Source organism: Schistocerca gregaria, chromosome 5, assembly GCF_023897955.1.
Source record: "Schistocerca gregaria isolate iqSchGreg1 chromosome 5, iqSchGreg1.2, whole genome shotgun sequence".
NCBI classification, from domain to species: Eukaryota; Metazoa; Arthropoda; class Insecta; order Orthoptera; family Acrididae; genus Schistocerca; species Schistocerca gregaria.
In genome coordinates this window covers 131,141,704-131,158,702 of record NC_064924.1, presented here as the reverse complement: position 1 = coordinate 131,158,702, position 16,999 = coordinate 131,141,704, and the positions used below count along the sequence as shown (strand labels likewise).

Genomic DNA, 16,999 nt, shown 5'->3' with positions numbered 1-16,999 from the left:
ACCAGCAAGATCTCCGGATCTGTCCCCCATTGAGCATGTTTGGGACTGGATGAAGCGTCGTCTCACGCGGTCTGCACGTCCAGCACGAACGCTGGTCCAACTGAGGCGCCAGGTGGAAATGGCATGGCAAGCCGTTCCACAGGACTACATCCAGCATCTCTACGATCGTCTCCATGGGAGAATAGCAGCCTGCATTGCTGCGAAAGGTGGATATACACTGTACTAGTGCCGACATTGTGCATGCTCTGTTGCCTGTGTCTATGTGCCTGTGGTTCTGTCAATGTGATCATGTGATGTATGTGACCCCAGGAATGTGTCAATAAAGTTTCCCCTTCCTGGGACAATGAATTCACGGTGCTCTTATTTCAATTTCCAGGAGTGTACATATATTTTGCTTTTAGTTTTGGTGAATTTCTTTGTTACGGAATGGAGCCTCGCTCGACTGTGTGTTCACTAATCCCTGTATCCGTCGTGATGCTCAGGATTATTTGTGGCTAAGAGGTCAAGTGTGTTTTTGTGACCATATACAATTTGAGTGTCCTCGTGAACTAATTGTTCAAAATACTTTTAAAAAAAGCATTTAGAACAATTACGGAAGTTGTTTTCTATCCACAATAGGGTATGAAAATGTATTTTTGTCAACATAAGGAAGGTAGACTGAAGTCATTGCCAACTATAATTGTACCAGTAGCGTACCTATTTCTGATGAGACTCAACTTTTCTTTGAACTGTTGAGCAACTGTTTCATCTGAGACCGGGGGTCGGCAAAAGGAGCCAGTTATTAATTTATACCAGTTGTCGAATATAACCTTTGCCCATACTAATTCACAGTAACTATCTGCTACAATGTTGCTTGTGAGCTGAAACACACATTGCATAATTTTTCCTTAAGTTGTAATTCTCGTTTCTGTTGTAGCGCAGATCATTTCAATTACGGCTTTTCCCTCCAAAACCTAGGATGCTTTCTCTGTGACCCTGTAAATACCAGAGATAAACAATGTAGAACAACAACGTACGTTACAAGCATAGCATTTATATTACTTCATTTCCTTATTTGAAACATTCTAAAAATGTACACCGACTTTAGATGACATGTCAATCATAGATATTCTTATCTCTATTTAGTGAACGTATTTTCAGTCATGTTTTGAACATTGTCCCACTACACTATTATTAACTAATGTTTTGCCGCAAGGAATATCGCATTTTAGAGAGTAAATTAATATGGAATATGTCGTTCTTCTTTTCAAACATTTACATTCCCATTTCTTCTTTCCTTATTGTCTTTTGGGTATGTAGCTGTTGTAATTAAAGTAGGCACAAATGCAGTGATCGTGAAAAAATGATTAGCGTACATTCGCATACTCATTACATCGTTTCTTTGTTGTTGCTCCCATGCCGATGGACTGTTTCTATCGCAATAAGTAAGCGTGAAAGGAAGCTACCATACAGACAGAGGGATCTACATTTATACTTGGCAGAACTAATTACACACCGACATAATCGTCAGTATTGCTTCGTTTCCTAAAAGTTATAAATATTTCGATTTCGGAAAAGAAGCTCCGTATATCGCCAAGATGTCGAAGAAGAAGGTCTCTTACGTACTGGTCGGCGTGGCAAATGTCCGGCGCGGCAAATGTCCGGCATTCCCGTCGATCTTATGTTCAAGCTGTGGTTGTGCTCTTTTCAGTAAACATGATGAGAATATCTTGTACGTGACTTGAAGGAGGAGATACCTCTCCAGTTTTCTACGTCGGTCGCGTCGGCTTTCTTGGGGAGTGAGTGGATGAGTGCGCACTCCCAATCTTCTGCCAGTTTCCGAGATCTCAATTATACATGATGTGTAGCAACTACGTACGTGTTAGAGAAAATTTATTGCTATTTTCCTTTATGGACGAATCGATTTGTAAAATACACTGCTGGCCATTACAATTGCTACACCAAGAAGAAATTCAGGTGATAAACGGGTATTCATTGACAAATATATTATACTAGAACTGGTATGTCATTACATTTTCACGTAGTTTGTGTGCATAGATCCTGAGAAATCAGTACCCAGAACAACCACCTCTGGCCGTAATAACGGCGTTGATGCGCCTGTGCATTGAGTCAAACAGAACTTGGATGGCGTGTACAGGTACAGCTGCCCATGCAGCTTCAACACGATACCACAGTTCATCAAGAATAGTGACTGGCGTGTTGTGACGAGCCAGTTGCTGGGCCACCATTGACCAGACGTTTTCAATTGGTGAGAGATCTGGAGAATGTGCTGTCCAGGGCAGCAGTCGAACATTTTCTGTATCCAGAAAGGCTCGTACAGGACTTGCAACATGCGGTCGTGCATTATCCTGCTGAAATGTAGGGTTTCGCAGGGATTGAATGAAGGGTAGAGCCACCGGTCGTAACACATTTGAAATGTAACGTCCACTGTTTAAAGTGCCATCAATGCGATCAAGAGCTGACCGAGACGTGTAACCAATGGCACACCATACCATCACGCGGGGTGATACGCCAGTATGGCGATGACGAATACACGCTTCCAGTGTGCGTTCACCGCGATGTCGCCAAACACGGATGCGACCATCGTGATGTTGTAAACAGAACCTGGACTCATCCGGAAAAATGACGATTTGCCATTCGTGCACCCAGGTTCGTCGTTGAGTACACCATCGCAGGCGCTCCTGTCTGTGATGCAGCGTCAAGGGTAACCGCAGCCATAGTCTCCGAGCTGATAGTCCATGCTGCTGCAAACGTCGTCGAACTGTCCGTGCAGATGGCTGTTGACTTGCAAACGTCCCCCAGTGTTGACTCAGATATCGAGACGTGTCTGTATGATCCGTTACAACCATGCGGATAAGATGCATGTCATCTCGCCTGCTAGTGATACGAGGCCGTTGGGATCCAGCACGGGGTTCCGTATTACCCTCCTGAAGCCACCGATTCCATATTCTGCTAACAATCATTGGGTCTCGACCAGCGCGAGCAGCAATGTCGCGATGTGATAAACCGCAATCGCGATAGGCTACAATCCGACCTTTATCAAAGTCGGAAACGTGATGCTACACATTTCTCCTCCTTACACGAGGTATCAGAACAACGTTTCATCAGGCAACGCCGGTCAACTTTTCTCATCTCAGCACGCTGTATGTGTCGCCACCGGCGCCAACCTTGTGTGAATGGTGGTGGTGGTCGTTAGTGTTTAACGTCCCGTCGACAACGAGGTCATTAGAGACGGAGCTCATACTCGGGTTAGGGAAGGATTGGGAAGGAAATCGGCCGTGACCTTTCAAAGGAACCATCCCGGTATTTGCCTGAAACGAGTTGTGTGAATGCGCTGAAAAGGTAATCATTTGCATATCACAGCATCTTCTTCCTGTCGGTTAAATTTCGCGTCTGTAGTACGTCATCTTCGTGGTGTAGCAATTTCAATGGCCAGTAGTGTAAAAACCAGAAGTAAGTTTCAATTTTCTTTGTGATATTCATTATCAGCACCGTGGAATTGATAAAGCATGCTCCGTTTCATTCACGTTACATTTCACTGCTGCGTTTCTGTAGTGGAAACTCGTTAATGCTACGAAGTGTTTTGCTTGACAGTGGTTGCACGCACTCCGCCCACGTACGGAAAGCGGTTTGCAGGCTAAGGGACGGACGACGCGGGCGGCTAAGCGCAGTGCGTTCGTCTGCCGCTCCTAACGAACGGAAACGGCGCGCGGCGCAGCGCTGCGATGTGACGAGAAGAGCGGCGGAGGTGGGACGCGTCGTGATCCTACTACGACGTAGTTGCGCCGCGGCCAGCGTAAACGGGAGTAGGAGGGGGGGGGGCGTAGTGAGGGGTGGCGTAGTCATGGCGACCGTGACGTCACGGCAAGGCGCTGTGCGCGCGCAGCTCGGCGGCTGCCCCCACCGCAGCGGCACGCTCAGTCGTGTGAGAACCGCCGCCGAGGCAGGAGCTGGTAGTGCGCGCGCGCCGCTGCCGCCGATTTGCGTCGCAGTGTCTCGTGGACCGCGTCGCGTCGAGTGTTTACCGTTGCGCGAGACGGGAGGCCGTGTGCAGTGCGATAGGCGACCGCGAGGTCCACCCGCGGTGTCCTGGTGGTGGTCGTGGTGGGGCTGTTGTTGTTGTTGTTTGTGGTGGTGGTGAGTGCTTGTTGTGGCTGTGGTGGTGCTATGTGAGGAGCGCGATGCCGGAGGTGCTGCGGCGGCTGCTGCTGCTGCTGGGGCTGCTCGTGCTCGGGGCCGGCGCGCAGGCGATGACCGGCAAGGACGCGGAGCGCACCGCGCGCCACAACGGTAAGTACGAACCACGCGCAGCATGGCGCCCGCACGGGCAGGCGGGCGGACGGCCACGCCGTGTTGCGCCGCCGCCTATATCGATCGCGGGGCAAGGCACGACGCCGCCGCCGCTGCCCATTCAGATCGCCGCGCCCACGCTGTGCTCTGTCCACTCGCGAGACTGCGTTCCCACGAATCGCCCGCCGCCAGTACCTGCGTCCCGTCTTCACCGCATGTGCGTGGCATGACAGCTTCCACTGTAGATGCAAACAGCGGCCGGTCAATGCCCTATCTCTGCCATGTTTAGGTTTGATACGACCATCTGAGCCACCTGACGGAGGGGAAAATAGGCCCGAGTTTCTGTCATTACGCACTACATCAAATGGAGCCAACAGTTACAGTTTTTCTCATTCACAGCTCAAAGCAAGCACTGATTTTAACAGTTGAGCGACTCGTATCAGTGTAGTAATACCGCCAGTACCTGCGTTCTGTCTTCACCGCATGTGCGTGGCATGACAGCTTCCACTGTAGATACAAACAGCCCGGTCAGTGCCCTATCTCTACCATGTTTAGGTTTGATAGGAACATCTGAGCCACCTGACTGAGGGGGAAAAAGACCCGAGTTTCTGTCATTACATCAAATGGAGCCAACAGTTATGGTTTTTCTCATTCACAGCTCAAAGCAATCACTGATTTTAACAACCGACCGACTTGTATCAGTGTTACAGATGTAGTAGTAGAATTAGCCTAATTTCTCCGACTTTATATTAATTCGAATTTTATGTTTGGTGAGGTGAATGTTTGGAACATCGACTTGACAACCGGCAAAATTACAGTTGCTCAGTTCTTGTCTTTGTTGTACTGCAAGTCATCGCTTCCACAGGAGCAGAAGACAGAATATCAATTTGGCGTGAAGCCAGAGCCTAACTGTATGTGTTAGACACTGGTGAAGCATTTAGTTTTCTGACGATTCCTCAAATCATTAGTATGCTTTTATAAGAAATATAATCCGTTTTCATCCATAACGTCCTGTTTTTAGGTAAAATAAGCATTTATGTTGTTTCTGCAGCCAGCACAGGCACCAAAATAGTATCCAGGTAAGAAGAGTAATATATTATAAAACATTGATTATAGAGAAAACCCTTGCAGTGTCATATATTAACTTTCTCTTGCCTCAAAATGGTCGTCATTCATCGAGTCAGATCTCAGGACGGACGTATTGTTACGAGGTGTATACATAATGACTCTTATCACTCATTGCAGATAAATATAAGACATTTCGCAGGTAAATAATGACTCTTATCATTCAACACAGATAAATACAAATATGACATTTTGCGTCTGCTTGGTAGCGATAAGATGCCTCGGCTTCAGTCGGTAAATTTACTGACTTATTCTCATGTAATTTGTTCGCACATTTTTTTGTGTTTTTACAGAAACTTTTAATCTGAAATTACTCATCATTGAAACAAGTCTTACTGTGGAATTAAAGATAATTTCTTTTCACAAATATTTTAGCATCCGATGTGATTTCAGTATTATGATGAAGAAATATTTATTGAATGTATTACAATAAAAGGGTGTTAGAAAAAGTTCTGGGAATGCAATAGAAAGAAACGATTTACTTCAGTGATACTTTTTTTTATTTTTTCAGTGTAGTCTCCCTATAGACTGACAAATGCGTCAGCGGTAGTCCTATGCCGTGATCCCACCTCGGAAACTAGATTTCTCGAGGCCCACGTAACACCCGTCAGCTTCGGCTGTCAGTACTTCGAAGAGTGTTTCCATCCACTGAGGAAAATTCTGAGCTTGGGTGAGAGAAGGAAGTCTTATGAACCCAAATAAGGCCGGTGTGGCAACAATTCGTATCTCTTGGTTCAGGTATTTTGGCAAGGCGAAGACCTTTTTTTCGCACGTCTTTTGTTGTAGTTGATCAAGGCGGTTAAGGTAGTGTTATCCTGTGAACTGTTGCGGGAAGATAACCTAGCAGCAGAATCCCTTTCGCATCTCAGAGAACGATCTTTCTGGCCGACCGTGTTGCCTCTCTTTGTCTGGTTGTGCAACATGTTTCCATTGGTTTGGCAACACGTTTCCATTGGTTTGACTTGTTTTGTCTGGGAGGACCCGACTTCCGACAGTGGTCACAAAATGGCGAGAAAATATCTGATTAGTTACGGCATCCCGTTGTCTGACGAGAGCGAGCGGGAGCCCCCTTACGCTGGTGCTGACGTGTGGTGACAATTCGGCGAACTTTTCAAATTATGACAAATGGAACAGAATTCGTAATGTCGCCTGCAAATCGATGCTGGCGCGTTTCTGCTGCTCGAGATGTTGGTTTCAGTATAAAGACGTCATTGGCCGTCACTATCGTAATTGGTATATGAGTGACCGTGAGGAACACATACTGGAACACAGTGGAATATTGCAACAGTGTTATTCTGATTGTCGTATCGGCTACTGTAGCGGAGTCATGGGACGTGTATGAGGCTAAAATGTGATACAGGTCCTCTCTGAAATATTGTTTATGGTAGCAGACTGATCGCTAAAGCATGACGAGGTCCATACTTAGGTTGGAAGTTGACGATTTGTTTGTGAGTTAACGGTGCCAATGAATGTGAACACGATGTAAAAGTTTTGGTGGCAGATTGATCTGTAGGATAGCTTGATGCGTACGTTCGTGCTAAATTTAACACACTTTTCCCTTATGATAATTAGAACTGGAATAGCAAATTAAGATAATCTTGTGTTAGAGACCAAAATAGCCAAATCTAAGGATTATTGTTATTATTTTCATATATTGCCCAATATCAATTGGTTGAATTTCAGTTTTAGGCCGAGAAGTTTAAAGACACTCCTCCGTGCGCCTTCGTTTGGATTATTATAATGAATGCGCTACAGTGAAATATGCCAGTGCAGGTTAAACGCCTTTTGCTTGTGACAGTCTACCTCGGTGCAGCATACTGAGTGTGACGAGATGCATGCTTTTGTATGTTTTCTCACTGTGTGATTTACGGTATAGTTTTACAGTCACTTTTACGGCATGCCCGTTCCCAGATTTCGCCGGTTACTTTTTGACGCGCTTTACAAAGCGAAAGGTGCGCGGAACGAGCAGACTTCCTGGTAAGCCGTGGTGTAGGCTTCAGATTCAAAATTTTATTTTACAGCCGTGGTCACTTCGTTAGGTAGATGAAATAATTATTGCGCTGCTTGACTCCGGAGCGCGTGCATTTGCATTTAAGTTGGTTGTACATCTCTGTCATGGTCTCGCGCTCACTACATAAAACTTGTCGAGTCCGCGCACGAAACGCACGGTGAGTCGGAGTAAACACGCTTCTAGGTCACGCAGAGATTTTACGGTAGTTGGCGGTGGCATTCGTGGCAGCCACTGCATGTACACTTCGTGAAAAAAGGTATCCGGATCCCGGCTGAAAATGACTTACAAGTTCGTGGCGCCCTCCATCGGTAATACTGGAATTCAGTACGGTGTTGGCCCACCCTTAGCCTTTATGACAACTTCCACTCTCGCAGGCTTACGTTCGATCAGATGCTGGAAGGTTTCTTGGGGAATGGCAGCCTATACTTCACGGAGTGCTGCACTGAGAAGAGGTATCAATGTCGGTCGCTAAGGCCTCGCACGAAGTCGGCATTCCAAAACATCCCAAGGTGTTCGATAGGATTCAGATCAGGACTCTGTGCAGCCTACTCCATTACAGGGATGTTATTGTCGTGTAACCACTTCGCCGCAGGCCGTGCATTGTGAACAGGTGCTCGATCGTATTGAAGGATGCAATCGCCATCCCCGAATTGCTCTTCGACTGTGGAAAGCAAGAAGGTGCTAAAAATTGACCCTGAATAAAGAAAAGTGTGAAGTTATTTACATGAATACTAAAAGAAATCCGCTAAAATTCGATTACGCAATGAATCACACAAATCTTAAGCCTGGAAATTCAACCAAATACTTAGGGATTACAGTTACAAATAGCCCTAAATTGGAACGATCACATAGATAATGTTGTGGCTAGAACAAACCAAAGACTGCGATTAATTGGCAGAATACTTAGAAGGTGCAACAGGTCTACTAAAGAGACCGCTTATACATCGCTTGTCTGCCCTATTCTGGAGAATTGCTGTGCGGTGTGGGATCCGTATCAGGTGGGACTGACGGTGACATCGAAAAAGTACAAAAAAGGGCAGCTCGTTTTGTATTATCGCGAAATAGGGGAGATAGTGCCACAGGCATGATATGTGAATTGGAGTGGGGCGTTTTTCGTTGCGACGGGATCTTCTCGTGAGATTTCAATCACCAGTTTTTTTCCTCCGATTGCGAAAACATTACGTTGGACCCACCTGCATTGGGAGAAATGATCATCAGGGTAAAATAAGAGAAGTCAGTGCTTGCACAGAAAAAATTAAGTGCTCGTTTTTCCCGCGCGCCGTTCGAGAGTGGAACGGTAGAGAGACAGCTTGAAGGTGGTTCATTGAACCCTCTGCCAGGAACTTCATGGTGAATAGCAGAGTAATCAGGTAGATGTAGATGAAAACGTCAATATCGGCCTGTGCTGTGACAGTGCCACGTAAAACAAAGGGTGCAAGCCCGCTCCATGAAAAACACGACCATGTTATAACACGACCGCCTCCGAATTTTACTGTTGGCACTACATACGCTGGCAAGTGACATTCTCCGGGCATTCGCCATACCCGCGCCGTGCCATCGGATCGCCACATTGTGTACCGTGATTCGTCACTCCGCACAACGTTTTTCACTGTTCAATCGTCCATTGTTTACGCTTCTTACACGAAGCGAGGCGTCGTTTGGCATTTACCGGCATGATGTGTGGCTTATGAGCAGCCGCTCGACCATGAAATCCAAGTTTTCTCACCTCCCGCCTAACTATCGTAGTACTTGCAGTGGATCCTGATGCAGTTTGGAATTCCTGTGTGATGGTCTGAATAGATGTCTGCGTATTACACATTACTACCCTCTTCAACTGTCGGCAGTCTCCGTCAGTCAACAGGCGAGGTCGGCCTGTACGCTTTTGTGCTGTACGCGATCCTTCACGTTTCCACTTCACTATGACGCCGTAGTCAACGTAGGGATGTTTGAGAATGGGATAATCTCGCGTACAGAAGTATGACACAAGTGACACCCAGTCACGTGACCACGTTCGAAATGTGTGTGTTCCGTGGAGCGCCCCATTCTGCTCTCTCACGATGACTACTGAGGTCGCTGATATGGAGGACCTGGCAGTAGGTGGCAGGACACTGCACCTAATATGAAAAACGTTTATTTTTGGGGGTGTCCGGATACTTTTGACCACATAGTGTACGACAGAAGAAGCGACGTAGAGTTGGCAGACAGATGCAGCGGCAGCCACTGTTTCAACAATTGCTGGAAGCAGAGCATTTATGCTAACAACAACAGACACACCTGGCCGAGGGAGGACTCGAACCTCCGGTGGGCGGTTCCGCGCAATCCATGACATGGCGCCTTAAACCATCATAACAATGTCGAAAATGGCATTTTCGAAAATGTCTAAGATGTGTAATGAGCATCTGTTTGCATGTGATTGTTCACTGCACATTTTTGACGTGTTCGAAAATGCCATTTTCGACTTTGTTATGATAATTTGAAAATGGGTCTCGGCCCGAAGCTAGTCCTAGAATGAATGAAAATCAAAAATTTGCAACTTGGACTGGTTTTTTTGTTCTAGTGATTAACAGAAGTTGCTGACCCAAGCTACTCCAGCATGCGGGAAGTTCATAGGGCAGATGTTGTTTGAATTGAAAGAAACAGTTCAAATGGCTCTGAGCACTATGGGACTCAACTGCTTAGGTCATCAGTCCCCTAGAACTTAGAACTACTTAAACCTAACTAACCTAAGGACATCACACACATCCATGCCCGAGGCAGGAGTCGAACCTGCGACCGTAGCAGTCGCACGGTTCCGGACTGCGCGCCTAGAACCGCGAGAAAGAAACAGTATCGATGGTAATTGAGAGATATGTACCACATCAGTTAACCGATGATACTGACGGGTCGCATCGCTCTTGCAGGAGCAACGAAAAGTGCATGTCAAATTTAAAAGAACGCAAAATCCACAATATTGGTGAAGTTTTACAAAAACTCGAAATTTAGCACGAACTTCAATGCGAGATACTTTTAATAGTTTCCACAGAGCGAAACTCTGCCTCTGAATCAGGCAGAAAACAAGAAAATTCTGGTCACAAGCAAAGTACAGCAGCGGCAAGACGCAATCGGTACCTCCACTGCGCGGTAACAATAGTTATGTCTCTGATGACAGTGTTAGGAAAGCAGTTGCTGGAAAGGATTTCCGAAACTCGTTCATCAAATAGATGGAAGTAAATATTCGAGAATTAGTATCTAGAACAACTTGCAACTTGAGTAACTTGTAAGTTGATATCCTCGGTGTACTGAAGCAGGTTAAATCACTTACTAAAGGCAAGGCTTCTGGTCCAGATTGCATGCCAGTCAGGTCCCTTTCACAGTATGCTGATAACAACAGCTCCATATCTATCAATGATATACAACCGCTCTCACATCGAAAGATCTGTACCTAACGACTGGAAAGTTGCACAAGGCACACCAATACCCAAGAAAAGAGACAGGAGTAATCCGCTGAATTACAGACCCATATTAGAAACGTCAGTTTGAAGTAGGGTTCTTGAACATATTCTGTGTTCGAACATACTGAATTATCCCGAAGCAAACCATTTATTGACTAATAGCACGGATTCCGAAAAAATCGCCATCTGAAACAACTATCTCTCTAGTATCACGAAGTAATCAGTGCTATCGACAATGGAGTATCGTCTGAGTTGTGCCACTGGGTTCCTGAACTCCTATGAGGTAGGTCACAGTTCGTAGTAATTGACGGAAAGTCATCGAGTAAAACAGAAATAACATCCGGCGTTCCTCAAGAAGTGTTATAGGCAGTCTGCTGTCCCTGATCTACATGAAAGACATAGAAGACTATTTAATCAGCACTCTTAGAATGTTTGCTGATGATGCTGCCATTTACCGTCTTGGATAGTCATCAGATCATCAAAACCAACTCTAAAATGATTTAGACAAGATATCCGTTTGGTGCAAAAAGTGGCAAATTACTCGAAAAAATGAAAGCTGGTAATTTACCCACGTGAATACTAAATAAATCCGCTAAATTTCGGTTACACGATAAATAACAAAAATCTTAAGTATGTAAATTCAACTAAATACTTATGGATTACAATTACGAATAACTTCAATTGTGGGTAAAACAAGCCAAACACTGCCATTTATTGGTAGAACGCCTAGAAATTCAACATATCGATTAAAGGTGCTACACCACGCTTGGTAGCCCTCTTCTGGAGTATTGCTGTGCAGTGTGGGATTTGCATCAGATGTGACTGACGGAGAACATCGAGGAAGTTCAAAGAAGGGCACCTCGTTTTTTACTGCCGCGAAATAGGTGAGAGAGTGCAACGGACATAATGCGTGAATAGGTGACAGTCATTAAAACAAAAGCGTTTTTCATCGCTGCAGAATCTTCTTGTCAAATTTCAGTCACCAACTTTCCACTCCGAATGCGAAAATATTCTGTTGGCTCCCACCTATATCGCGAGACATGATTATCATGATAAAATAAGAGAAATCTGAGAACACACGGAAAGATTTAAGTGCTCGTGTTTCCCGCGCACTGTTAGAATGTGGAAGCGTCGAGAAATAGCTTGAAGGTGTTTCGATGAACCATCAGCCAGGTACTTAGTCGTGAATTGCAGAGTAATCCTGTTAGATTTAGATGCACTACAATAAACGTAAGTGTCCGGAAATCTTTTCCTGCACAATTTGTCTGAGGTGTAGTCATGTACTGAAGTGTATGCATTTCAAACAATCGAAAATAATGTTTTGAAATATTGTGTTGCAGAAGAATGTGAAGATTGGGTGAGGAGACCGGAACACGGATGGAACAACTGAGTCGAACTGAAAGGTTTCGGAATATTTAGTTTTGTTGTGGAGGTGCGTGTGTGTGTGTAGTGGAAAGAAGCAACAGAATTATAATTACTATGGTAAGCAGGTTCAAGTGAGTTTGGGTTGCAAATAGTTACAGATGATGATGATAATGATGCAGACAGACGTGAAAAGCTACAACAGTTCAGTGTTAGATGAAGTCATTTCTGCACTTGATCAAAGCTGTGGAATACAATCATATAGCTCACCTAGAAGCGAAACTCGTTCGTAAGTTTCAGAGTCTCATTTTCTAAAGCCTCGATAACACCGGATTTAATTCGAGTAAATCCCGTTACTCTGCTTTTACCTTTGTTGGAGTTTTCCGTTTATAACCTTGTTGGTGTTTCCTCTTTATAACCTCAACTATTTTTCCATTATCTTTGGTGTTCCTTACAGAATTACGATGTCTTTGGAACACCTGAAAATTTGAACTTCTTTCTCTTCCAAATTTTTCCTTGGTTTGACAATGTAGATTGGATAATATGGGGTGCTGCAACCTAATCTCAGTCCCTGTTCAAATTCTACCTCCCTTTCTTGTCCTTCGACTCTCATAGCTACAGTCCGATTTTGGTATAAGCTGCTGATAACCTTTCTCTTCTTATATTTCATACATACTAAAAGTGCCCGCCCGGTTGGCCGTGCGGTGTAACACACGGCTTTCCGGGCGGGAAGGAGCGCCGGTCCCCGGCACGAATCCGCCCGGCCAGTCTGTGGATGATTTTTAGGCGGTTTTCCATCTGCCTCGGCAAATGCGGGCTGGTTCCCCTTATTCCGCCTCAGTACACTATGTCAGCGAATGCTGCGCAAACAAGTTCACGTACGCGTACACCACCATTACTCTACCACGCAAACATACGGCTTACACTCGTCTGGTGTGAGACGTTCCCTGGGGTTCCACCGGGGGCTGAACCGCACAATAACACTGGGTTCGGTGTGGGGCGGTGGAGGGGTGAAGTGGACTGCGGTAGTCGTCGTGGGGTTGCGGCCCGCTGCGGCGGGGACGGAGTCTCTCCTTCGTTTCTAGGTCCGTGGTTAACATATGATGACATAACTACAAAAGTGTATTCCTGTTAAAATAGTCTACAGCTTTTTGACAATCGACGTCTGCCATAAATGTAGGTTTTTGTCATTTTTCAAGTGTATTGAGAGAAGTCTGTGTCAGTAGTATTTCATACCGTGTTCCAACGTTTAGCCACTCCAGATGCCGTTACCTCCCCCAGATCCCGCCTCAATCGCCCGATCATTGCTCCTCGCATCTTCGCAACTTGTGTGGCCCGGCGCACTTAACACATTTGGGAGGTTGGTGGCGTTGTTCTGCAAAGAACTGCAGCATTGGTGGCATTATGCTCTCCTGTTCCGGTTGAATCCTCTCCTGAAGGCCGAAGGATTGACCACGCAACGCAAAGTCGTCCTCTGGCGTCAGCTCATACTTGCGGTCATGCTGTACGGCCCGGAAGTGTGGTCTACGTTACGAGGCACAACCCTCCAAAGCTTCCAACACCTTCAGAACAAAGCTTTCGGGATCATGCTCACAGATACTCCCAAACACATTTTGTACCAACGTCCACTGCTCGTGGTCTCGCGGTAGCGTTCTCGCTTCCCGAGCACGGGGTCCCGGGTTCGATTCCCGGCGGGGTCAGGAATTTTCCCTGCCTCGAGATGGCTGGGTGTTGTTGTGTCGTCTTCATCATCATCATTCATTCATTCCCATTACGGTCGGAGGAAGGCAATGGCAAACCACCTCCACTAGGACCTTGCCTAGTACGCTCTACGCTCTGTCACAGAGTATGGGACTTGGTCATCATCATCATCATTGTACCAACCTCCAGTTAATGAATTAAATTTTACGAAAAATTCCTCCTCAAACATTCCTGAAGTAACACAGACAAAAAGCAAACACGTAACAGAAGTCGTGTCGGACCTTCTTTTGGCTTCCATAGGGCAGCAACTGGACGTGGCACGGACTCAACAAGTCGTTGTTAGTCCTTTGTAGAAATACTGAGCCATGCCGCCTCTACAGCCGTCCATAATTGCGAAAGTGTTGCTGGTGCAGGATTTTGTGCACGAAATGACGTCTCGATTGTGTCCCACAAATGTTCGATGAGATTGACGACGGCGATGCGCTGGAATTGTCCAGGATTTCCTTCAAGCCAATCGCGAACAGCTGTGGCCTGGTGACAGGGCGCACTGTCATCCATAAAAATTTCATCGTTGTTAGGGAACTGAAGTCCATGAATGGCTGAAAATGGTCTCCAACTGCCCAACATAACCACTTCCAGTCAACGATCGGTTCAATTGGACTAGAGGATCCAGTCCATTCCATAGTAACGCAGCCCACACCATTATGAAGCCCACAAGAGTTTTCAAAGTGCCTTGTTGACTGTGCTGTGCCTTCGTGGGTTCAAATGGTTCTGAGAACTATGGAACTTAACATCTGAGGTCATCAGTGCCCTAGATTTAGAACTACATAAACCTAACTAGCCTAAGGACGTCACACACATCCATGTCCGAGGATTCGTACCCGCGACAGTATCGGTCACGCGGTTCCAGACTGAAGCGCCTAGAACCGCACGGCCACACCGGCCGGCTGGCTTCGTGGGTTCAAATGGTTCTGAGAACTATGGAACTTAACATCTGAGGTCATCAGTGCCCTAGATTTAGAACTACATAAGCCTAACTAGCCTAAGGACATCACACACATCCATGCAACCGTAGCAGCAGCGCGGTTCCCGACTGAAGCGCGTAGAACCTCTCTGCCACCGCAGCCGGCTGGCTTCGTGGGATTTGCGCCACACGCGAACCCTATCATTGTCTTTCACCAATTCCTATCGGGACTCATCTGAGCAGGCCACACTTTCCCATTTGTCTATAGCCCAACCGACATGGTCACGAGCGCAGGACAGGCACTGGAGGCGATGTGCTGTTAGCAGGAGGCACCTCGCTTTGGTCGTGTGCTGCCAAATCCCATTAACACGAAATTTCGCCGCACAACCCGAAGGATGCGTTCATAGTACGTCCCACATTGATTTGTGCAGTTATTTCATGCATTGTTGCTTGTCTGGTAGCACTGACGACTCTAAGCAAACGCTGCTGCTCTCAGTCGTTATGTTGTGGTCGTCGGCCACTGCGTTGTCCGTGGTGAGACGTAACGCCTCAAATGTATTCTGGGCAAACTCTTGACACTGTGGAACTCTGAATATGGAATTCCCTAACGATGTCCGAAATTGAATGTCCGATGCTCTTAGCTGCAATTGTCATCCCGCGTTCAAAGTCTTTTAATTCGCGTCGTGCGGCCAAAACCAGGCCGTCTACGTCTACATGGATACTCTGCAAATCACATTCAAGTGCCTAGCAGAGGGTTCATCGAACCACCTTTACATTTCTCTATTATTCCAATCTCGCATAGCGCGCGGGAAGAATGAACACCTATATCTTTGCGTACGTTCTGGTGATCGTTCCTCCCTCTGTAGGTCGGTGCCAACAAAGTACTTTCGCATTCTGAGGAGAGAGTTGGTGATTGGAATTTCGTGAGATACCGTCGCAACGAAAAACGCCTTTCTTTTATTGATTTCCAGCCCAAATCCTGTTATCATTTCTGTGACACTCTCTCCCCGTAATAGAAAACTTGCTTCCTTTCTTTCAACTTTTTCGATGTACTCCGTCAGTCCTATCTGGTAAGGATCCCACAGCGCGCAGCAGTATTCTAAAAGAGGACGGACAAGCCTAGTGTAGGCAGTCTCCTTAGTAGGTCTGTTACATTTTTAAATGTCCTGCCAATAAAACGCAGTTTTTGGTTAGCCTTCCCCACAACATTTTCTATGTGTTCCTTCCAATTTAAGTTGTTCGTAATTGTAATAACTAGGTATTTAGCTGAATTTACAGCTTTTAGTTTAGACTGATTTATCGTGTAACCGAAGTTTGAGTTCCTTTTAGCACTCATGTGGATGACCTCACACTTTTCGTTATTTACGGCCAACTGACAATTTTCGCACCATTTAGATATCTTTTCTGAATCATTTTGGTGTTTGTATTGATCTTCTGATGACTTTTATTAGTCGATAAACGATAGCGTCATCTGCAAACAACCGCAGACGGCTAGTGACATTGTCTCCCAAATCGTTTATATAGATAAGGAACAGCAAGGGGCCTATAACACTACCTTGGGGAACGCCTGAAATCACTTCTGTTTAACTCGATGACTTTCCGTCAATTACTACGCACTGTGATCTCTCTGACAGGAAATCACAAATCCAGTCACATAACTGAGACGATATTCCATACGCTCGCAATTTCCCTACGAGCCGCTTGTGTGGTACAGTGTTAAAAGCCTTCCGGAAATCCAGAAATGCGTAATCGATCTGAAATCCTTTGTCAATAGCACTCAACACTTCATGTGAATAAAGAGCTAGTTGTGTTTCACAGGACGTTTTCTAGACCCATGTTGACTGTGTGTCAATACACCGTTTTCTTCGAGGTAATTCATGATGTTCGAACAGAATATATGTTCTAAAATCCTGCTGCATATCGACATTAACGATATGGGCCTGTAATTTAGTGGATTACTCCTACTAACTGTCGGTAACCTTTCCACATGAATCAGTGTACAAATGACAGCTCCACCAATGCATTGCCCTTTTATACTTCGTGTACGCGAATGGAAAAACTAGTAGAAGCCGACCTCGGGGAAGATCAGTTTGGCTTCCGTAGAAATGTTGGGAC

The 16,999-nt window shown here is 45.8% G+C and overlaps 1 protein-coding gene across 1 annotated transcript in view; it reads left to right on the top strand.

The window, feature by feature from the left end:
• The first annotated feature begins 3,918 nt into the window (after window positions 1-3,918).
• LOC126272079 (insulin receptor) overlaps window positions 3,919-16,999 on the top strand; it is a 595,694-nt gene continuing 582,613 nt past the window's right edge. The window contains exon 1 of the mRNA XM_049974641.1: window positions 3,919-4,290. Within this exon, the coding sequence (XP_049830598.1) occupies window positions 4,182-4,290 (109 nt within the window). The 5' untranslated portion in view covers window positions 3,919-4,181. The remainder of the gene's footprint in view (window positions 4,291-16,999) is intronic.